The sequence below is a fragment of the Cervus canadensis genome, chromosome 29 (assembly GCF_019320065.1).
Source record: "Cervus canadensis isolate Bull #8, Minnesota chromosome 29, ASM1932006v1, whole genome shotgun sequence".
NCBI classification, from domain to species: Eukaryota; Metazoa; Chordata; class Mammalia; order Artiodactyla; family Cervidae; genus Cervus; species Cervus canadensis.
The window spans coordinates 41,867,106-41,890,728 of NC_057414.1; the positions used below are offsets into that span (position 1 = coordinate 41,867,106).

General features: G+C 51.7%; 1 protein-coding gene across 2 annotated transcripts; it reads left to right on the forward strand.

The window, feature by feature from the left end:
* Positions 1 to 4,685: 4,685 nt before the first annotated feature.
* Positions 4,686 to 21,236, forward strand: NPAS4 (neuronal PAS domain protein 4). Of its 2 annotated transcripts, XM_043452670.1 has the most exons (9): positions 4,686 to 6,190; positions 15,555 to 15,939; positions 16,647 to 16,798; positions 16,979 to 17,081; positions 17,193 to 17,466; positions 17,651 to 17,760; positions 18,110 to 18,245; positions 18,361 to 19,778; positions 20,484 to 21,236. In XM_043452670.1, exons 2-9 carry the CDS (start codon positions 15,765 to 15,767, stop codon positions 20,510 to 20,512), a joined length of 2,397 nt encoding a protein of 798 aa, XP_043308605.1. In that variant the 5' UTR covers positions 4,686 to 6,190; positions 15,555 to 15,764; the 3' UTR covers positions 20,513 to 21,236. The 2 variants fall into 2 exon arrangements, with proteins under 2 accessions (XP_043308605.1, XP_043308606.1); XM_043452671.1 differs by lacking the exons at positions 4,686 to 6,190; positions 15,555 to 15,939; positions 16,647 to 16,798; positions 17,651 to 17,760 and having other exon boundaries at positions 16,980 to 17,081.
* Positions 21,237 to 23,623: the final 2,387 nt, after the last annotated feature.

A 23,623-nucleotide genomic window follows, 5' to 3' on the forward strand; every position in this document is an offset into this window, starting at 1 on the left:
TTGGCAATTTGATCTCTGGTTCCTCTGCTTTTTCTTAATCCAGCTTGAACATCTGGAAGTTCCAGATTCACATACTGTTGAAGCCTGGCTTGGAGAATTTTGAGCATCACTTTGCTAGCGTGTGAGATGAGTGCAATTGTGCAGTAGTTTGAACATTTTTTGGCATTGCCTTTCTTTGGGATTGGGATGAAAACTGACATTTTCCAGTCCTGTGATCACTGCTGAGTTTTCCAAATTTGCTGGCATATTGAATGCAGCACTTTAACAGCATTATCTTTTAGGATTTGAAATAGCTGAACTGGAATTCCATCACCTCCACTAGCTTTGTTCGTAGTGATACTTCCTAAGGCCCACTTGACTTTGCATTCCAGGATGGCTCTAGGTGGGTGATCACACCATCGTGGTTATCTGGGTCATGAAGATCTTTTTTTGTATAGTTCTTCTGTATATTCTTGCCACCTCTTCTTAATATATTCTGCTTCTATTAGGTCCATACCATTTCTGTCCTTTATTATATCCATCTTTGCTCAAAGTTTCCCTTGCTATCTCTAATTTTCTTGAAGAGATCTCTAGTCTTTCCCATTCTATTGTTTTCCTCTGTTTCTTTGCATTGATCACTGAAGAAGGCTTTCTTATCTCTCCTTGCTATTCTTTGGAACTCTGCATTCAAATACCCATTTGAATGGGTGTATCTTTCCTTTTCTCCTTTGCCTTTTGCATCTCTTCTTTTCTCTGCTGTTTGTAAGGCCTTCTCAGACAACTGTTTTGCCTTTTTGCATTTCTTTTTCTTGGGGATGGTCTTGATCACTGCCTCCTGTACAATGTCACGAACCTCCATTCATAGTTCTTGAATCTATCAGAACTAATCTGATACCTGTCTATCAGATCTAATCCCTTGAATCTATTTGTCACTTCCACTGTATAATCGTAAGGGATTTGATTTAGGTCATACCTGAATGGTCTAGTGGTTTTCCCTACTTTCTTCAATTTAGGTTTGAATTTTGCAATAAGGAGTTCATGATCTGAGCCACAGTCAGCTCCTAGTCTTGTTTTTGCTGACTGTATAGAGTTTTTCCATCTTCGGCTGCAAAGAATACAATCAATCTGATTTTGGTATTGACCATCTGGTGCTGTTCATGTGTAGAGTCTTCTCTTGTATTGTTGGAAGAGGGTGTTTGCTATGACCAGTGCATTCTGTTGGCAAAACTCTATTAGTTTTTGCCCTGCTTCATTTTGTACTCCCAGGCCAAACTTTCGTGTTACTCCAGGTATCTCTTGACTTCCTACTTTTGCATTCCAGTCCCCTATAATGAAAAGGACATCTTTTTTTGGTGTTCTAGAAGGTCTTGTAGGTCTTCATAGAACCGTTCAACTTCAGGTTCTTCAGCATTACTGGTCAGGGTATAGACTTAGATTACGGTTATATTGAATGGTTTGCCTTGGAAACAAACAGGGATCATTCTATCGTTTTTGAGACTGCATCCAAGTACTGCATTTCGACTCTTTTGTTGACTATTAGGGCTACTCTATTTCTTCTAAGGGATTCTTGCCCACAGAAGTAAATATAATGGTCATCTGAGTTAAATTCTCCCATTCCAGTCCATTTTAGTTCACTGATTCCTAAAATGTCGATGTTCACTCTTGCCATCTTGTTTGACCACTTCCAATTTACCTTGTTTCATGGGCCTAACATTCCAGGTTCCTATGCAATATTGCTCTTTACAGCTTCGGACTTTACTTCCATCACCAGTGACATTCACAACTGGATGTTGTTTTTGCTTTGACTCCATCTCTTCATTCTTTCTGGAGTTATTTCTCCACTCTTCTCCAGTAGCCTATTGGGCACCAACCGTCCTGGGGAGTTCATCTTTCAGTGTCATATCTTTTTGCCTTTTCATACTGAAAATGGGGTTCTCAAGGCAAGAACACTGAAGTAGTTTGCCATTCCCTTCTCCAGTGGACCACGTTTTGTTAGAACTCTCCACCGTGACCTGTGCATCTTGGGTGGTCCTACATGGCATGGCTCATAGTTTCATTGAGTTAGACAAGGCTGTGGTCCATGTGATCAGTTTGATTAGTTTTCTCTGATTGTGGTTTTCATTCTGTCTGCCCTCTGATGGATAAGGATAAGAGGCTTATGGAAGCTTCCTGATGGGAGACATTGAAAGAAAGTGAAGTCGCTCAGTCATGTCCAACTCTTTGCGACCTCATGGACTGTAACCTACCAGGCTCCTCTGTCCATGGGATTCTCCAGACAAGAATACTGGAGTGGGTTGCCATTTCCTTCTCCAGGGGACCTTCCCCACCCAGGGATCAAACCTGGGTCGCCCACATTGCAGGCAGATGCTTTACTGTCTGAGCCACATTGACTGTGGGGGAAACTGGGTCTTGCTCTGATGGGCGAGGCCATGCTCAGTAACTCTGTAATCCAATTTTCTGTTGATGGGCAGAGCTGTGTTCCGTCGCTGTTGTTTGACCTAAGACCAAACTATGGTGGAGGTAATGAAGATAATGGCGACCTCCATTGTTCATTGAGGTCTTATTTGGGGGGGGGGTGTTGAATTTAAGCTTTTATTTCCTTCTGGATCATCACTCTACCATGCTTTCTTCCATGGTTAATTATTTTTTAATTTATTCTTACCGGAGGATAATTGCTTTACAATGTTGTGTTGGTTTCTGCCATCAACATGAATCAGCCATAGGTAGACATATATTCCGTCCTTCTTGAATCTCTCTCTCACCTCCCACTTCATCCCACCTCTCCAGGTTGTCACCGAGCGTGGGTTGAGCCCGTTGTGTCACACAGTGAGTTCCCACTGGCTATCCGTTTTGGGGCTTCCCAGTAGCTCAGTCAGTAAAGAATCTGCCTGCAGTGTAGGAGACCTGGGTTCGATCCCTGGGTCGGGAAGATCCCCTGGAGAAGGAAATGGCTACCCACTCCAGTATCCTTGCCTGGAAAATCCCATGGACAGATGAGCCTGGTGGGCTGCAATCCATGGGATCGCAAAGAGTCGGGCATGACCCAGCGACTAACACTTTCACTTTTTTGTGGCTCAGCTGGTAAAGAATCCACCTGCCATGCAGGAGACCTGGGTTCAATCCCTGGGTTGGGAAGATCCCCTGGAGAAAGGAAAGGCTACCCACTCCAGTATTCTGGCCTGGAGAATTCCATGGGCTGTATAGTCCATGGGTCACAAAGAGTTGGACATGACTGAGTGACTTTCACTTCACTTCATCTGTTTTACATATGGTAATGCATGTTTCAATGCTACTCGTTCAATTTGTCCCACTCTCTCCTTCCCCGGCTGTTCTCTATGTCTGAGTCTCTATTCCTGCCCTGCAAATAGGTTCATCAGTACCATTTTTCTAGATTCCATGTATATGTGTTAATATATGATATCTGTTTTCCTCTTCTAATCTACTTCACTCTGTATAACAGGCTCTAGCTTCATCCACCTCGCTAGGACTGACTCGAATTCATTGCTTTTATGACTGAGCAATATTCCCTCGCATATATGTACTACAACTTCTTTATCCACTCATCTGTTGATGGACATCTAGGTTGCTTCCGTGTCCTGGCTATTGTAAATAATGCTGCAATGAACATGGGGTACATGTGTCTTTCAGAATCGCAATTCTCAGGGTATAGCCCAGTAGTGAGATTTCTGGGTCGTATGGTAATCTTATTCCTAGTTTTTAAAGAAGTCTCCATACTATTCTCCATAGTGACTCCATGGTGTTCTCTATAGTGGCTTCACTGAGGTCTTGAAGACTGAGATCTTTCATGCTCTTCCCGCTCACAAACGGCAGAGGACGACATAGACGGCGAGATCCCAGCCACAGCACGCCAGACGCAGCGACATTACCCGCCACGCGGTGGCGGTAAGCCACACGATGTCCGATTTTCCGCAGTTTGGGGCGCAGAAGAGAGGTGACGGAGTGAGAGGGTAGATGAGGGTAAAGGGGAACCCTGGGAGGCTAGGACGTCTGAACCAAAGGATCGGGGTCCCTGAATGGACTGAGTAGCGCCCGCGTTCCCAAGACATAGTAGAATCAGTAGGGAATGAATGGGTCTTGGAGTTCTTTTGAATACGAGGGCGCCCCCTTCCTCCCCGCTCCGGGTCTACAACCCCTTTCCTGGCGCAGTTTCTCCGCCTGGACGCCTGAGAGACGAGCGAGCGCGCTCCTCCCTTCTTCGCTGTAGCTCATTCATCTGCAGCCGCGGCACGCCGTTGCCATGGAGACCTGATGCAGGCGGTGGGGAGGGAGGCCCCGGGTGACGTCTGCGATGCTTGCAGCTCATCTCTAGCGGCCTCCCAGTTCTTGCCTATTTTGGAAGAGAGCCGCAGCCCTTCTGCTGATGCGCGCGCGCTGGCGCCTTTTAAAGGCAACGGGCGGAGCGGCGGCTCAGCCAGAGCCCGAGAGCTGCCCCCGCCCCCGAGCCACAAGCCCCGGGGCCCGGGCCCGGGAAGCCTCCGGGGCCGTGCCCCACACCCTCCCCAATCTTAGCGCCCTCCACCCACTTTGGGGACATTCCAACCTTGGAGAAAGGCGGGCCTGCCCTTGCCTCCTCCCCTCCCGCCGCGCCCCCCCCGACCCCACCATCTCCCTCCAACAGACAGACTCTCCTTCCATAGGAGCCTTGGAAGGAAACAAAACGCCAGGCCTAGAGCGTTTGGGGATCCTCTCTGGACAAGGCCACTGAGTGAAAATGCCAGGTGAGGACTTCGCTGCTGGCTGGGCCACCCTGGGTCTCTGAAGACCCATGCTCCCTCCAGCTGCCTGCCTCAGTCTTTTTCTCCTTTGGGGACAGCCTGAGGTCAGGTTAGGATCCTAGCTGGAAGGACCCTCAGCAGTTTCTCCAACCCTCTCATTAAACTGAAAGAGAAATAGGCCCAAAGAAGCGTAGGGACCTGCCCAAGGTCACATGGCACGTTCCTGGATGACATGGGCCAGAGCCGAGGGATGCTGACTTCCTAGCCAAACTCGTTCCCCCGGGGCTTAATGTTGAAAACAGCCGGCACAGTGTGCCAGTCTCCAGTTCCTGCCCTGTACCCACCGAGGGGACAGACACCTCTCACAGCAGTGCACCAGCTGCTTCGTTTTCCCGGCAGATCCAGACCTAGGTAGGCTTTCTGGATTGATGATTATTTTGGACAAGCTTCTGGATCCCGTGGACTCCATGACCAAACAACCAGGTGGCTGCTTACAAACATCTGCTGCCATCAGAAGCTTCTGGAAACCCACCAGCTCTCTGGAACTTTCTGGAGCCTGACCTTCTCCATACTGCTTATGGCTTCTGGGTGGAGGCGTCGCCTGCAGGCTCTGGCCGGGTCACCAGTGGACCCAGCTCTTTGAACTCCTCCCACCCAATCCTGATGATGCCTGTGTTCTCTCTGCAACACCTGCAGGGGTGTTTGACCAGGACTCACTGAAGACAGCTGTGAAGTACTTGACCATGCCCAAGTATGCATGGAACTGTGTAGGTTCCAGACATCTCTGGGCCCCCTACTCTGGACCAGGGCTGGGGACCCAAAGGTGGGTATGATCCAGCCCAACAGTGGGCACCAAGTCTGGCAAAGGAGAGAGGTTCATATTCTGGAGACGGTAACTCTGGACTTGAATTGTTCTTCCAAGGGGCATCCATTGTCAGGGCCACACCTTCAGTGCACAGAAGGGGAAACTGAGGCAGCCCTCCAAGAGATGTTATCTGCCAAGGTCACACAGCAAGTCAGTGCGTTGTTGAGACTAAGACCCAGAACCCTGCATCCTGGCCCAGGCTCTCTCTCTCCATCTTGATCTCAGAGACCAGCCTTTGAGAGGTGCTCGGAAGGTCATTGTGCTGTGACTCAGGTTCCTGGCTCAGGCTGCCCCGCTACTAAGGATGGGCCGTGTCACTTGAGCTACTTCGTTCTCTGCGTGAGGCCTGAGTCACTCCAGGTGGATGATCTCTGAGGGGCCCCCACTTCAGTTGTGAGTCTGGGATCCTCTAAGAGGGGTCCCTTGCCAGGCTGTGGACGCTCTCTGTGATGGTCTGTGGGACATTTCTAGGAGGGCTTTCTTCCTCCCGTCAGACCGAAGCTAAACAATACCAGAACTAGTAGTTGCTTCAACTACAGGCTGTGCTGACTGCCCGAGGATGACCTGGGGTCTGTTTTATACCCCTTGGAATCTATCGGATCCCCCAACGGTGAGTCCCCTGGTGCTCTTGGCACAGACCTGTGAGAATTGCCCCTGGTGGATTGGGTTTGAAGGAGAACCATACCAGTACTTGGCTCCACCTCCCTTGCCCCCCTATATCCACAAGGGGCCAGGTCTGCAGGCCCAGCATGGCCCTGATCATCCAGGGCTGAGGACTCGGTCCTCTGGGAGACATCAGGTCCACTCAGACCCTGGCCCTGGGCACGTGGGCTCATTCCCACCTGAAGCTGGGTCTCAGGGCAGCAGCATTGGACTTGTAGACCCAGAGAGGCACTGGCCAGCTGGGCCCTGGGCCCAGAGATGCTCAAAGTGCTAGAGGTGGGAAGGCCCTTCCAAGCCAAGGGGTCCAAACCACTCACCTGTCATTTTGCAAATAGGGGAAATGATGGGCCTTACATAACTCCCCAGTAGGCTGGTGACAGAGCTAGGGCCAGAATCCATGTCTCCAGACCCTCCTGTCCAGGACTCTTTCCCCTGCATCAAACATGATCCACTGACATCTACACTGAGCCCACCTCCAGGTCATCCCCCAGACCTTCGAATCCTTGGAGAAGGCTCCTCCAGCCCACCCTTGTCTGCACTGGGTGAGTCAGGAGCTTTCCCCTCAACAAGGTGGTCCTTTCTCCTAAAGCTTCCTGGTGCCTCCTCCCCATTCATCTAGGGCTCATCTCTTCCTGGTTCTAGAAACTTCTCTGTCAATAGAGCATAACTGCTGCTACCCGCTTCTTGCCATGGTTTGACCAACCCCCTGCAGTTCCAGGTTCCCAGGGGGTGGGTGTCATCATTCTTTCTGCTTTTGGTCTCTTGGTTGCTCCTGGGGCTTCTCTTCCGTCACTGGCCCGGGCCCAGGCCTGCTGCTCTTCCACGGTCACCCCAGCCTTGAATCCCGTCAGTCTCTCCTGAGACTCCTTGGGACACTCCCTGCAGACTTCCTCTCTGCTGAGCCTGGGTTCCAGTGGAAATAACAATAGCCTAGGTGTCACTGGGCCCCTGTGAGGTGTGTGTGAATGAGCTAATGCATGATTAGGTATATAAGGCCTAGGTAAGTGTCGCATCCATAAACTCTCATGTTACGAGATGCATGAGATGATAACAAGGAAACCCTTGAACCTGGAGCCTACAGTGGCCTAGGCCTCTGTGGGGAGAAGAGGTGAGAGGCCCAGGAGACCTTTAGTAACAGGGGGAGACGGCAGCCACCAGGACCTTAAGCTGGGGAAGGACACAGTCAGGTCGGCTTCCAGGAAAATGGCAGGGAGAGCCTGGCAGCTGAGCACAGTCAGGGCCTCGGTCCGTGAACCGCGCAGGGGCCAGCCCGGGTGGGAGTGCACTGGGACCAGCTGGAGCCCCGGGAGGACTTTGTGTGCCTCCCTAGACCTCGCTGGGCCTCCAGCTGTCATCTCCGCTCCTTCTCTTTGAAACTGTTGCAGCCCCCAGCCTGCCCCACCCCAGGCTGTGCTCTCAGACCCAGCCAAGCCAAGGCTGTGAAAATCCAGTGCGTGTCCGGGCCCTGACCCCACACTCGCAGTGACAGGGCATGTGCTACCTCCAGAACCAGTCCTGCTGTCTCTCCAGAACCTTGTTCAAATCTTATGTTCATGAAGCGAACAGTGACTGAGATTCCATCCTTCAACACTGATCGTGCCCCTTTTGTATGCCAGGCATGATTCCAAGTGCTTTAATGATTTAACTCATTTCATTTTCTCATCATCCTTTGAGGTAGATGCTACTGTTCTCACATCCCCATTTGACAGATGGGTAAACTGAGGCACAAGAGGTTGATTCATTTGCCCAATGTGGAGGAGCCAGGACTCCGAGTGGCTGTCTCACTCCAGAGCCTGCCTCCTGGCCTCCACCCTCTCCTGCCTCTCTGAGCCTCAGGCTCCCTCCCACTCACGTGCGTTTCCACAGAAAATTTATTGGCCTTTTGCCCACAGACCCCTCTGCTCAAGACTGAGCCATTTCATCTTAGTCCTGCCCCGGGAGTCAAACTTCCTAGTCAAAGTGGGGATCAGCTGCCCTTAACAGCAGCTGTCCCCTGGCCCCTTCACGCTATGCATACATACACATGGCCCCATACACACACATGGCTTCTTTTTTGGCTTCTTTGTGGCTCGGGTGGCTGAACGCCACTTGTCCCTCTAAGCGTCCTGTGATGCTGCAGTCTGCCCACCCCACCCCACCCACTCAGCACAGCAGAACCTGGTCAGCCAGTCACCTGAGACCTGGCAACTCAGCCTAATCACACCTCCTCTGGAAAGCCACCCCAGACTCCCAGGCTCAGTCATCCCTCATCTTGCTCTTCCCAAACACCCTGCATGCCTCCTTCACAGCAGTCTTTCCACCTATATGGCTTGACTGAGTTCTCACTTTCTCACCAACCTGGATGCTCCATGAGTGAAGACCAAGACTGTATTTCTAAACCATTGCACGCCAGTGCCTAAACGGGGCTTGGGCACAAACTCAGCCCTAAGATGTGTGTGCATGAATGAATGACGTACCTGAGGCACTGCTGTGGGCTGGACCCCATGCTGGAGGCTGAGAATACGGAGACCAAGCACAGATGTTGGTGAGAGAGAGAGTCATGATGGGCATTGAAGAGGGGCCCTGGACCCAACCAAAGGACACGAGGACAAGGAGGAGTTTGCCAGCTGGAAAGCGGTGATGGAGAGGGTCCTGAAACTGGGCTGAACTAATGCATGAATGTGTGGAGGGTCTGTCTGTCCCCCACGGAGGAGGGGGGAGGAGCTCCAGCTCTGTGAGGGCAAGGCAGACATCCTGCACTCCTGTCTCCCCCTTGCTGCTTGGGGGAGTATTGCGTCCCTTCTCTGCATCCAAAGAGTAGTTTTAGTTGATGGATCTTCTCAACTTGGAACATGGCTGGTCTGACATGCTCCTCACTGCATTGCTTGTGCCCTCTTTTCTCGGCTCTGCTTTCAGGCCCTTGCCTTGGAAAGCTGCATCTTTTCCCACCTGAGCTACACCCTCTGCCTCCCACCCACCCCATGGTTCCCTCCCCCTCACCTCAGCCCACTCACCTGGCTCTGACCATCTCAGTGGGTGGGTGCCAGCGTGTACCCTCTTCCCATGAGATTTGTTGATTTCATAACCATAAATAGACGAAATGTTCTGAATGCTTCCCTAGGCAAGTAGAATTGGGGGAGTGATAACATAATAAAAGGACCTTAAGAGAAAGAAAACAGCCTGCTAAGCAGCAGCCTTTGCACAAACCAGCTCTACACAAGGATTATGTTTTCACTGCAGAGAGGTGGACTCTAGACCCAGGATGGGGGAGGCACTTGGGAGGCTGTTCATCTTCACATGATTTCAAACTCATGGATTCAAAAGAACAACCTAGTTGAAACTGGAAAGAAGTAGAAATCAGGAAATTTGGGTTTGAATTCTGGATTTATCTCATTTTATTTCATAGCTGTCTGACTCTGCACAAGTTACTAAATCTCTCTAAGAAAGTGTATAGAGATTCTTCCCCTGGAAGAATGGAGGCTGGAGGCTCTAGGAGGCCCGAGACTCCACAGGCCTGTCATTTCCCTCCCACCAGCACATTCTGTCTTCCTGTTAATACATTAATCGCCACCCAAAATGCTGTCCTGAGGCTGTGGTTGGGTTAGGATGGGATGGAGTATCCTGACTCTTCATTGCTAACTCCAATTCATGTTGTCATGGGAATAAGATGTGGAACATCACTCCTGCATGGGAAGGCTACATTGACACAGCTACAGAGGGACTAGAAGCCAGTAAGGACCTAGCCCATAGGGCTTCCCAATCTCTTCACTCTTAAGGAGTACAGAGACACTACTGCCCTGTAGCATTTAGAAGAGTGAAAGGAGATGAAATGGCATTATAGTACGCCCTGGGCCCAGAGAGCTTCTAGGTGAGAGAGAGAGGGGCAAGCAAAGATATTCCTAGTGTGAATTCATCCTCTACTCCAAAAGAAAGTATTTTTTCTGTTAAGAGTCAGTTAGTAAATATGTTAGGTTTTCAGGCCACGTGGTCTCTGTTGCAACTGTTCGACTCTGCCATTGTAGGGTGAAGACAGCCAAAGACAATATGTAAACAAGTGATTGTGTGTTAATAAAACTTTATTTGCAAAAGCACTCAGTGAGTTAGATTTGGCATGCAGGTCAGATAGACCTCCGCTCTACTCCAAGGTGTGAGAGAAAGAGCCTGGACTTGGGGACAAGAGCTGGGGTTAAGACCCAGCTTTCCCAATAACTTGCTGTGTGCCTTGAGTAAATCATTGTCTCTGAGGCTCAGTTTGACAGTCTATGAAGTGAGTATAGGAATACCAACTGGATTTGTCCTGAGAACAGGTCTAACAGGTCAGAGCAAATCCGAACTCTTTTCATGTCTTTATTCTAACATGTCAAGTAGAGCTAACCCCCTCCTCAGGCCATGCCCTTGCCTGTTGAGGATGGTGGCAGCTGGCTGGAAGGGAGGAGGTGTTTCTCTCTAAAATCAGATTCTTGGTCTGGCTTTCCAGCCTCCAGTCCCAAGTGACCCCGTTTATGCAGCAAGCCAAGAGCAGGAGGAAACGAGGAATCCCTTCTTTCCACCATCCAGTCATTTGGCAGGAGGCTACAGTTCACTCAAGAAAGTGATGTGGCTGCAGTGGCTGGTGGCCAGGCTTTAGAGGATGCATTTGAGACTCGGGCTGGGACTAGATTTTGGAAAGATGAGCTTCAGTTCTCCCCTATGCTGTTCAGCTATGTCCCCAGTTTCCTTGGGGTCCAAGTCAAGTAGGCACACCTGTGGTCTGGCGGTGAGTCGCAGCAACACCATTCGCCATAATGGGTCTCTCTTGAGCCATCTTGTCTACCTGTCTGGCCTGACCACCATTGATAGCTCGCAACCTTTGGCATTTTGTCATTTGTTCTGAGGACCCATCCAGTGACTCATTCATTCACTCATTCATGCATTCATATATTCTCTCTCTCCCCCCATCTCTCTCTATCCTTCTTTTAGACACATTTGTCCACAGTCAGACAGGATACATTTTGACAGTCCTCTGTCAAGATCCTTGCCCCGAGTCTCTAGAAGAGCAGCTTTAACCGGGAGCCTCCATACTATTTTAAAGAAACAGACTCCTCATTCACCCTCCATCTCCCTCCCAGGAGGTCACCCTCCTTGGTATCTCTGGAAAAGCTATACCTTCTCCTCTCTGATAGAAGCTGAGGGGTGATGTCCCCCCCCAGGTCCCCAATAAAGCCATATAAGACATGGGCAAGGGATCTCACGGCCTGTTCTTGCTATAAAAAGCCCTTTTTCGGAAAAAATAATAAAGAAAAAAACCAACCAATCCCTCCTCGATGCCATCACCTCTTCTTGGTGATTTTTCGGGGAAGGAGTGGGTGGGGTTGCCATGGCAACAGATGCGAGCTTGTCTCAGTAAAGAAGGGACCTTGATATTTTTTTTCTCTCTCTCATTCTCTCTTTCAGTTGTGTGTGTGTGTGCATGCTGCGCATGCCTGTGCCCACACCAGAAATTTTTTTTTTTAGAACTAAAGAAAGCCCTTCTCTTCCCTCAGTTCCCCAAATATGGAGTGATGCAAAACCACTTACTCCTGCAGGCCAGGGACGATTCAGGATGGTTCAAGAGAAAAGGGAGAGGTCATATGGGGCTCCTTTCCTCCACCTTTTAGCTAGAGAATGCATGCAACAGAGACCTTCACAAATGGTTGGGGTCCCAAGGGCTGGAGAGAAGGGAAGGTGCTAGGTGGAGAGAGGTGATTAAGGTATAAATGGTTAAAGAGCCCAACAAGTGACATCTGAGCAACAGAAGGTGCACTGAGGCTAGGGATGCATGTAAACCCACACACATCATCAGATGCTGAGAGAGAAAGGCATAGAGTCACCTCAGGTGGACACAAACATGGGCAAGGAGGCACACAGAAAGCTGCAAACATATAAATACATATAGGCACAAATATAGAACTGTGTAGAACCCAGGAAGTCATAGACACTTTTAATAAAGACAGACATAGATGCAGACATAAGCAAATGCACAGATTAAAAGGTCTACAGAAACACAGCTACAAAGACACATGCAAACAGGCACACAGAAACCTACAAATACAGTCACAGTCAAAAGGACAGACAGACACACATGCACATTCTCACAGCCTGGCTCCCTCCCCTCAATTGCCCAAGCATCACTAAGCAGCAGTGCATAGCTGGAGATGCTGCGGGCTCACACACGGTTCAGGTGGGTGGCTCCTGCTCCTTTTATTCCTTCTACAAACTCCCCCCAAAGCCCCTCTCTCAATTCACTCCCTTGCCCACTTTCCTATAGTCAATGGGCTCTGATACCTCCCCCATCTCAGACTTCCAATTCTTAGCCTGTTCTGTTGCTGCTGCCTGCTGCTTGGGGAGGGAGTGGGGTGACTCAGCCAGGCCAGGATGACTCACACTGCCAGTATTTTTAGCAGCAGCCAGGAGCTCTCTAGCATGCCAGCCGCCCCCCTCCTCCTGCTTGCTATTTTGGAATCATCACTGGTGATATAAATAGCTCCTCTCCCACGGCCTGAAGCTGCTGCCAAGCTATTTTTGGTTCTTCACAGTTAAAAATAGTTTTACGGAGGTGGGAGGCAAAGGGAGTGGGAGTTGGCCTGGGGAGAGAAGACATTGGGGCATACAGAGCTTCTCAACTTGACTCAGAGTGGGCGAACTAGGATGAGCCCTTCTATGCACCCTCCCTTGTCCCTTTCTAGGCCCTTCTCTTTCAGAGTTCCTCCCCTGACCCCACCTCCAGTCCATTCTGGAAAAATCCAAGAGCTCTTTTCAGGTTCAGTTCCCTCCCCATTTACTTCATTCCTACGGTTCAGAAATCTCTTACACCCCCCCCCCCCGCCCCGCTACAATCTACTCCTTTATTCATTCTCAGAGGAGACGGGGACAGCCAGCTGGGGCCTCACTGTGAAGTCTGTATGGACTCAAACTCTAACGTCCCAGGCATACCCATCCATGGTCCATATGACATAGCTGGTGATGATTCAGAACCATGGACAGCGGTGAGTGCGCCATTCTTTCACCGCGGGTCTGCTCTGCTTGTGGAGACCAGCAGGACCCAACCAATAGATACCTCTCGGCATGGAGAGGAACAATAAGAATGTCTCTCAGTCAGGGATAGAGGACCAGTGAGTGGAGGAAACAGGAACCCTACCCGGGATTCTCATACAAGAACGGGGTCCAAAGATAAATGGTGGTGTGTACACATCCCACTCTTTGTGACCCCATGGACTGTAGCCCATCAGGCGCCTCTGTCCATGGGATTTTCCAGGCAAAAATACTGAATGGGTTGCCATTTCCTACTTCAGGAGATCTTTAAGGGCTTGTCCAAATAGAAGCTTGATCTAGGGGTGTGTGGTACCTCAGCGGTCAGACAGAGATGAAAGTGGAGGAGACCTGCTTTCTGAAGGAACCTTTTTTCTGTCACCCAGATAAATAGGGTTAGAGATAGTAGCAGGCAGACAGACAGTCACACCCCTTCCCTCCATCTCATTTGTGCCACTGAATACAGGATGGTTGATGTGGATAGCCCCCACCTCTGCCAAAATGCACAGAGGTCAGGATGGGGGCCCCAGAGACCTGCTTCTATGACAGCCTTCTTCTCATCTGGGTCTCCTCCTCCCACTCTACCTCTCATGCCACCACCCTTTTCCATGAAGAGTGAAGACCCCTTGGTGTTAAAATTTACCTCCATGCTTCCTCTGGGACTTTCTATAATCAGGCCAATCCCTTCCCCCCTCCCCCCAAATTTTAAGTGACCACATCCCCAGTCCCTCAAGTGATTTCACATACACTCCTATCCCACAGAATTCAATTTCAGACAAAACGTCCCCTAGCACATTTCCTTCTCCTTTGTTTGGGGGAAACAAAGGCACCCTTCAAACCCCATGAGTGCTGAAAAGAGGGAGATAAGGCAAAAGCAACATGATGCGGGAGAGAAAGTTGACAAAGAAGAGAGACTGGAGAGAGCAGAAGGGGAACGTTTGAGGAGTAGAGGGCACGTAAAGCTAAGATAGACCACCAAGCAGGCAGTGAGATAAGAAACTATCTGGGAGCGAGGGGTTAGGATATGGAGAGCTGAAGAAGGAGAGAACGAGGAATCCTACCGCCGATGACTGAGAAGGGGTTGGAGAGGAACGTGGACAACCTGCCCGAGTAAAGGGGTCTCTGGTATGTGCATGGATCGCGCAGAGGGTCTGGCACGGTCCCCTCGCGTCTCTGCTGCTTCCCCATCCTCCCAGCTGAAGGCAGGGGGGAGCCCTCGGGAGCCGTGCGGAGGCAGTCAGGCCCCGCCCGCCGCCGCCGCAGCGGCTGCCGCCGGAGGATTCCTGTCCTAATATGGAGCTGGGATTCCCCCGGTCCCGCCCCCGCCCCCGGCCCGCGGGGAGACTGGGGATTGCAATCTGGGCGGGGAGAGGGGAGCCGCTGGCTCTTGGGGGTGGCAGTGGGGGAAGGGAAAAACCCAGATCCTCACCAGGCCCTGGGACCCTGCCTCAGTTTCTCCCATCGGTGGTTGAGGTTAATTAGTTGACAGAGAAACGGAGAGTCACTGCAGGCTGCTGCGTTGGTGTAGGTGTTCCTATTCCTGACTGTGGGAAAATAGAACCAAGGCCAAATTAAGCTGGTTCCTACCCCTCAGGACCTCAGGACCCTTTCCCCATCCATTCCAGAGACTTAGACCCCCATGAGACCCGCCCCACCCCCGTGCGAAATCACCAAGCCTCGGGTTTGGAAAGGAGGGGGAGGAGATTTGCTCTTTGAAAGTGACTAAGGGAATCCCAGACTGAGTCATCCCTAGAGAGAAACCCTGGCTGTGGCCTATCCTACAGAGGCCAAGAAAGATCCTTCCCCGCCCCCACCCCTGCCCCAGACGAACTCGACCCTTGGCAAATAGGAGGGGGAATTGGAGTACCGCTCAGCTCTTCTCCATTCCCTTACCTCCTTAGAAAAATCGTTGTCAGACCAGCACACTCCTTCCCCGCCCCCCCGCCCTCTTCAGACTCTCCTGCCAGGGGCTTCAGATAGCCTCAACCCTGGCCCTGGCCCTTCAGCAGAATACACTCGGACACCTGGGTCCCTGCACCCCCTTTCAGGCCTTTCTAAAGCAGCGCCTGCCTTTGGGCTGAGCTGCTGCCAGCCGTGGCCCCCCTCTGCAGCCTCCGTTTCCCCCCCTCCTCCCCCCCCCCCGGCACCCCTCCCGCTCTCGCTCTACGTCACGGGATGACGTCGGAAGCCTGGGAGGGAGGAGGAGCGCGCTCCCCCCTACCTCAGCCAGCCGCTCCCGCTGCAGCTTGCTTAGCCCAGCCTCCCGCCCCCCCCTTTCTCTAAAGCGAGCCCCCCACGCCTGACGGGAGCTATATAAGGCGGAACCAGGCAGGCGAAAGGGGCAGCGCAACCGAGCGGAGCCCAGGAGAGGCGAGACAGAGAGAGAAAGAGCCTGAGCGAGAGACGGGAAAGCAAGGAGGAGGAAGCCACCGGTGCGTCGGGACAGAAACGCAGGTGTTCGGAGCGCCCGAGCTGGAGCTCTGCAGCCGCTAGTCATGTACCGCTCCACCAAGGGCGCCTCCAAGGCGCGCCGCGACCAGATCAACGCTGAGATCCGGAACCTCAAGGAGCTGCTGCCGCTGGCCGAAGCGGACAAGGTCCGGCTGTCCTACCTGCACATTATGAGTCTTGCCTGCATCTACACTCGCAAGGGCGTCTTCTTCGCTGGAGGTGAGCAAACCGGGGCTGAGACTCGAGCTGGGAAGCTTCAGGGAGAGGGAAGCTGAGGGAACCCGCTGGGACTGCCGCGGGTCTAGGGAAGCGTGTCTGCGAGCTGAGGGTGAGAAGGAACTTGGAGAACTCAGGACTTGCTACTTTGCCTCCTGAGTTCTGTCCAAACCTCACCTTAGTACTGAATAAATGTTAGAGAGCCTGGATAGTGTCCCTAGAGCCAGACTTACGGGAGCAGGAGAGCCAGGACAGAATGGTCCCAGTCCTCACCGGCGCGGAAGCACTCCGGGAGCCAGGGGAAGGGAGCTTGGGAAGTTGCAGGGACTGAGCAAGCAAAGCCTGGGGAAGCACAGCCGCTGTTCGCTATCGTGGAAGGGCTCATCTGCAGCCGGTGAAGCGCTGTCCATGGTGCTGACAGCATCGCCGGGTTGCAAGGCGCTGCCCGCGGTGCTGAATGTTTGGTTGGCATTAGAGCGCTGTCCGTGGTCCTGAAATACAGACCCGCCAAACCCTCAACCCCGACTTAGAAGTCGAAGGGCTCGCTAGTTGGAGAGATCCAGCAACAGGTTCCCAGCGCAAGAGCTGTGGGCAGTAGGTCAACAGGTGTGTGCAGAAGCAGGTCCATGAGAAACTCGATCCAAAAGTCTCTCACGTCTGTTTTGCTTCCCAGTCTTACTCCTGATTCACTCTATCTTCTCACTCTGCAGGCACTCCTCTGGCGGGCTCCACAGGGCTTCTCTCAGCTCAAGAGCTTGAAGACATAGTGGCAGCACTACCTGGATTTCTGCTTGTGTTCACAGCAGAGGGGAAGCTGCTATATCTGTCTGAGAGTGTGAGCGAGCATCTGGGCCACTCCATGGTGAGTGCTGAGGATCCTTTTAGCTCGGACTGCAGTGCAGATGGGGACACGATGAGTTTTCCCCTTCTGAGGGTCTGAGAATTACTGGGGAGGGGGAGTTATACCCTACAAGATGCTCTGTGCCAAAGATCGGCTTTTGTTGCCTCCACTAATGTTCATCTCTCCTTTACTTTTCTCCAGGTGGACCTGGTTGCCCAGGGTGACAGTATCTACGACATCATTGATCCAGCTGACCACCTAACTGTGCGCCAGCAACTCGCCCTGCCGTCTGCCCTGGATACTGGTGAGAACACCCTTCTTTCTCAATTCAATATCCATCCTGCTGCCCTGCTCCTTCCCATTTTTGTCTCTCAGCCATTCACCCTCTCACTAGTTTTTCTTTTTACTCACCCAGATCGCCTCTTCCGCTGTCGCTTCAACACCTCCAAGTCCCTCAGGCGCCAGAGTGCAGGCAACAAACTGGTGCTTATTCGAGGTCGATTCCATGCTCACCCACCTGGGGCCTATTGGGCAGGAAATCCTGTGTTCACAGCTTTCTGCGCCCCACTGGAGACAAGACCCCGCCCTGGCCCTGGCCCTGGCCCTGGTCCTGGCCCAGCCTCACTCTTCCTGGCCATGTTCCAGAGTCGTCATGCTAAGGACCTGGCCCTTCTGGATATCTCAGAGAGGTAAGCCCAGAGTATTCAGACCCCAGAGGAAAAGCAGGTCAGAATGAGGGGACCCTAGCTTCTGGAGTCAGGGGCAGGGAGAATGAAATCTAAGGGTGTAGAAGACCTGGGGGTGGGGGAGGGAGATGCCTGGGTATCAAGCAGGGAAAACAGAAAGCTGATCTCATCTTTTTCACCTTCCCAGTGTCCTAATCTACCTGGGCTTTGAGCGCAGTGAGCTGCTCTGTAAATCATGGTATGGACTGCTACACCCTGAGGACCTGGGCCACGCTTCTGCTCAACACTACCGCTTGTGTGAGTGTCCAGAGAGGCTGAGGAAAAGACAGGGAGTGGGGAAGGGCATGGGAAGCCTGACCAAGAAGGGCTGTGACCAAGACTGAAGTTGGGGAGATATCAGAAGCTCACAGTTTTGAATGCCATAGGGTGAGCACTAGCATAAAGAGTCAGGGTGAAAATAGAATCAGAACTAGGGGACTCCGAGTGGTGACGTCAAAATGGGGAGTTGAATGGCGCAGGTGAGGGTGGTCAGAAAAGAGGGTGTTATGGATACCCCAGTTCAGTGGAGAGGCCAGTCAGCAAGTGGGGAGTTTGGGTGGTGCTGTCTGATGGCTCTTCTAACTCTGCATCTCCTCTTTCCTCTCAGTGGCTGAGAGTGGAGATATTCAGGCGGAGATGGTGGTGAGACTGCTGGCTAAGCCTGGAGGCTGGGCGTGGATTTACTGCCTTTTATATTCAGAAGGCCCAGAGGGCCCCGTTACCGCCAATAACTACCCCATCAGGTGAGCTGCAAGGCAGGGGCCTGGGAGGCGGCCGAGGTGGAGGAAGAGGTACAAGTCAGAGAATTCTGGGAATGGACACCAAACCCTTACCAGCTGCCTCTTCTTTCCTCTCCAGTGACATGGAGGCCTGGAGCCTCCGCCAGCAGTTGAACTCTGAAGAAACCCAGGCAGCCTACGTCCTGGGCACCCCGACCATGTTGTCCTCATTCCCGGAGAACATTCTCTCCCAGGAGCAGTGCTCCAGCCCTAATCCACTCTTCACCATGGGGCCTCCCAGAAGCACCAGTTTCCCCAGTGTTCCTGAGCTAGGTGCTGTCTCAATATCAGAAGAGCTTCCCCGACCGCCCAAAGACCTTGGCTTCAGTTACCTGACATTCCCGTCAGGCCCTCAGCCTTCTCTCCAAGCAGACCTGAGCAAGGACCTTGTGTGCACTCCACCGTACACGCCCCACCAACCAGGAGGCTGTGCCTTCCTCTTCAGCCTCCACGAGCCCTTCCAGACCCACATGCCCGCTCCGTCCAGCTCTCTACAAGAACAGCTGACTCCAAGCACCGTGACCTTCTCTGATCAGTTGACGCCCAACAGTGCAACTTTCCCAGATCCACTGACTAGCCCACTACAAGGACAACTGACTGAAACCTCAGCCAGAAGCTATGAAGATCCTTGCACCTCCACCTTCCCAGACCAGCTGCTTCCCAGCACTGCCACCTTCCCAGAGCCGCTGAGCAGCCCTGCCCAGGAGCAGCTAACTTCTCCCAGCACATCATTCCAAGCACACCTGAACAGCCCCAGGCAAACTTTCCCAGAACAACTGAGCCCCAATTCCAGCAAGACTTACTTCGCCCAGGAGGGATGCAGTTTTCTCTATGAGAAGTTGCCCCCAAGTCCTAGCAGCCCTGGTAATGGGGATTGCACACTCTTGGCCCTAGCCCAGCTCCGGGGTCCCCTCTCTGTGGATGTCCCCCTGGTGCCCGAAGGCCTGCTTACACCCGAGGCCTCGCCAGTCAAGCAGAGTTTTTTCCACTATTCTGAGAAGGAACAGAGCGAGATAGACCGTCTCATTCAGCAGATCAGCCAGTTGGCTCAGGGCATGGACCGACCCTTCTCAGCTGAGGCTGGCACGGGTGGGCTGGAACCACTCGGGGGGCTGGAGCCCCTGGACTCTAACCTTTCCCTGTCGGGGGCTGGTCCCCCTGTGCTCAGTCTGGAACTGAAACCCTGGAAATGCCAGGATCTGGATTTCCTGACTGACCCTGATCTGTTCCTGGAAGAGACGCCCGTGGAAGACATCTTCATGGATCTCTCTACCCCAGACCCCAATGGGGAGTGGGAGTCTGAGGATCCCGAGGCAGCGGTCCCAAGAGGGGCCCCATCGCCTTGCAACAACCTGTCCCCAGAAGACCGCAGCTTCCTGGAGGACCTGGCCACATATGAAACCGCCTTTGAGACAGGTGTCTCAGCATTCCCCTACGATGGGTTTCCTGATGAGTTGCATCAACTCCAGAGCCAAGTTCAAGACAGCTTCCATAAAGGTGAGTCCAGTCAAAATGTTCAAGAACTCAAGTTCCTGTCTTGCCAACAAGGTGCTGGGTAGAACTAAACAAGTAAATTCCCCTCTCTGTGCCTCAGTTTTATTAGTGAGATATTTATTATTCTAGTTGTTAGGATAACGTCACTTGCTGTGTAGAGCAAGTACTAATGGAAAATAATATGGAAGTTCTGGATAAGTAGGCCTTGAGGGCAGAGGTTAAGGTGCGGGATAAAATACAAAAGAATCTTGAATAATAGTTTGCGCTTCCTAACTCTATGAGGGACCTAGGTCTGCTATCCCAACTCATTTTACAAATGAAGATAATCAAGGTCCCAGAGTTAAAGAAATTTGCTTAGGGTTACACAACAAATTGATGGACAAAGGATTAGAGGTCTGTGCCAGTATTCATTGTCCCCTAAAGGGAATACAGAGTGAGACTTGACAGGAGTTTGAGAAAGACAATGGGACTCAGCCCTTGGCCCCAGGAGAGAGTCCTTGCTATGTCTCCATCCTTTCTAAAACCACAGCCATAGCTTCACTCCATTCATCCAAACTGCTCCTTTATCTGCCGATCCTCTGGTGGATCAGTCATTGGACCAGCGTATTTGAAGCCCATCCCATGTGCCAATGGTACATCACACCCTCAGCCTGTCTCTCCTAATAAGCCTAACTGACGGTACGTCTCTCTCTCTCTCTCTCTCTGCAGATGGAAGTGGAGGGGAACCAACGTTTTGAATAAGTCTGTGACTTAACGTCGTCAAGTATGGCATATTGTCATCAAGACGTGGAGCCGTTCTCCACCCCCCCGGGATTGTTGGGGGGATTCTGGGGGCCAGAGGGGGATAGATCTGATTCCCCAGGCCCTGCAGGATTTGGGGGAGGGGAGGTGGGAGGACAAGGGAGGGGAGCTTCTTTTTAAAATTTAGAGACGTCAAACGATCCCAGTTTCCATTTCAATCTGTATTCACTCGTAGTGAGTTTCCTTGAATGGGATTTCAAGCGGAGAATGGGGGAGTCTCACTTCCCCCGCCCCGCACTGCCCCATGGGCCTGGGCCAGTTCTCCACTCCTGGGGGCCAAGTCACCCCTGGGTCTTGGTGGGGGAAAGGCAGTGCCCACCCGGGCCAGCCTGTGCCCTGAGGGGCTCTTGACACCCACGTAGAATTCTCTACACACCAGTAACGGGATTTCAATTCCGATGGACTCTGCCGCCCTGGCGGCCCTTCTTGTGACTTTTGCGCCCCGCGCCTGGGGTGGGGGGCGCGAAGAGACGCTACGTTCCTTTCCGATGGAGGAAGGCAGACCTGCCGGCGTCACACGTGTGCTTGCGCGAGTGCGTGTACCTGGTGCGGGACTCACCCGGCTGCCCGACTGCCTGGGCCTGCCCAGGTGGCCACCTCGTGGTGCTGCGGTGACTTTGTAGCCAACTTTATAATAAAGTCCAGTTTGCCTTTTTGGTACCCCTGGTGTTGCGCTCTTCTGTGAAAAGGGTAGAGTGGGGATTCAAGAAGTCTGAGAGGCCCCGATAGGAGCCTGGGGGTCAGGAGGGAAACTTTAGATGTGCTGACAGCCCTGGCATTTCTTTTTTCACTCCTGTACTCATTCATTCATTTACTCATTCATTCATTCATGCAACACCTAAGCGTTCTATGTGTGGTCCTGTGCTAAGAGCTGGGAGTCGAGATAAATGCTACGACTTAGCTTCAGGATGCTTTGGCGTCCAGTGCTAGAAGGTATTGGAGTCTTGTCTCTGCTCCAGGCTTGCAGTTCTCCCAGTGTGGGAGGGGGCAGAAAGGCCTGGGGTGGTTAGGGGATTCAGCTTGGCATTTTCCTGGACATGAGTGTGACGTTTCAGGACATGAGTTTCTTTCTTCAGCCTGGCCCTACAGGCAAGCAAGTTCTCTGGATTTAAGTCCCCAAATCTTCTCACTGGAGATGATAACCACTTCTGTTATCCCTGCATGCGGCTTTCAGCTGACACTTTTGCATCACTTATTCATTACAATCAAGCCTGTGGACAGGTGTATAAGCACCATTTCATTAATGGAGAAATTGAGGATCAGAGGTAAAAGGGGATTTGCCCCCACAGGCAGTGAGAGGCATAGGTGGGCGACACCCCCACATCACCTGTGTCCAAGCCCTGGCCTGTCCCCTCTGCCCCCAGAGCCCGTGAATCATCATCTCAAATTGCCCATCCCAGATTCCCTGAGAAGGGCAGGCTTAGGCGGGAGCAGGGGCCTCTTCCTCTCCAGGTCTGGGAGCTAGAGCAGACCCTAAACTTCTGAGCAGAATATAACTTAGTAAAGAGAAGAGGTTTCCAAAAACACTGTCTTCATCCAAGCTTGAGGGTCAACAACCACAGAGTATGGTGGGGGCAGGAATGAAAATTAGGAGACAGAAAGACCTGGATTTAAATCCCACCTCCACCAGCTGTTCACCAAGTGTGATCTGAGCCTCAGCTTCTTTGCAGGTGAAATGGAGTTGAAGGAAACATCCCTGACCTCCCAAAGATGGGACCGCCTATAAGGTGGGGAATCACAAAAAGGACTAAGTTATTAAAATGAATTAGAAGTCAGTGGTGACTGCAAAGGCTCACAAGTTACTTTCTCAAAGTGGGGAAGGCCCCCGCCCCAATCCAGCAAAATACAGAAGCTGGATTCCAGGAGCTGAGAGCTCAAAACTGAGAATTCTGCAAACCTCCTCTTACTCCAAACCCTCCAGCTCTAAGGCCATGTGCTTCAGAGGTCCTATGGGAAGGAAGACATTTCAGGGACCTATGACTTTTTTTCCACCTTGAACACCTCCTTGGGTGATACAGGACAGTGCAGTCTTGCCCTTAACTTTCCTGTGCATCTGTTCTCCAACTTAAAAGAATTGGCCTACAGGGACTTCCCTGGTGGTCCAGTGGTTAAGACTCTGTGCTTCCACTGCAAGGGGCACAAGTTCAGTCTCTGGTTGGGGAACTAAGACCCCACATACCAGGCACCACTGCCCAAAGGGGGAAAAAACTCACTCCTGTGAGCCCCAAGAGGACTCTGTGCCTGCTCCACACCTGACCAAGTACAGGGTCAGACACATGGCAGACACATTAGACATATTTTATCTAGAGGACCACTTCTGAAGATCAACCCAAGGATTTGGGTAGGAAGTCGGCAATTTCTCCCACAAAATTTTGTTCCTAAGTTCTGCAGAGGCCCGAGAGTTGTATCTTTCACCTTGGAATCTTAAGTGATCATAAACTCAAGACATATACTGGAGTTCCATCTAAAAACCTTTCTGGTATGTTAGCTAAACTTCTTGTGGCAATCATTTCCCAATCAGTTCAGTTCAGTTTAATCGCTCAGTCGTGTCGGACTCTTTGCGATCCCATGGACTGCAGCATGCTAGGCTTCCCTGTCCATCACCAACTCCTGGAGCTTGCTCAAACTCATGTCCATTGAGTCGGTGACGCCATCCAACCATCTTATCCTCTGTCGTCTACTTCTCCTCCTGCCTTCAATCTTTCCCAGCATCAGGGTCTTTTCCAATGAGTCAGTTCTTCGCATCAGGTGGCCAAAGTATTGGAGTTTCAGCTTCAACATCAGTCCTTAGAATGAATATTTGGGACTGATTTCCGTTAGGATGGACTGGTTGGATCTCCTTGCAGTCCAAGGGACTCTCAAGAGTCTTCTGCAACACCACAGTTCAAAAGCATCAATTCTTCGGCGCTCAGCTTTCTTTATGGTGCAATTCACACATCCATACATGACCACTGGAAAAACCATAGCTTTGACTAGATGGACCTTTGTTGGTAAAGTAATGTCTCTGCTTTTTCTTATGCTGTCTAGGTTGATCATAGTTTTTCTTC

What these genes read in the sequence shown, in the direction of transcription:
- NPAS4 (XM_043452670.1), top strand. Translation starts at nt 15,765, where the DNA reads ATGTACCGCTCCACCAAGGGCGCCTCCAAGGCGCGCCGCGACCAGATC. An exon ending in GCCAATAACTACCCCATCAG is followed by an intron (nt 18,246 to 18,360) that starts GTGAGCTGCAAG and finishes TTTCCTCTCCAG; the next exon opens with TGACATGGAGGCCTGGAGCC. An exon ending in TCAAGACAGCTTCCATAAAG is followed by an intron (nt 19,779 to 20,483) that starts GTGAGTCCAGTC and finishes CTCTCTCTGCAG; the next exon opens with ATGGAAGTGGAGGGGAACCA.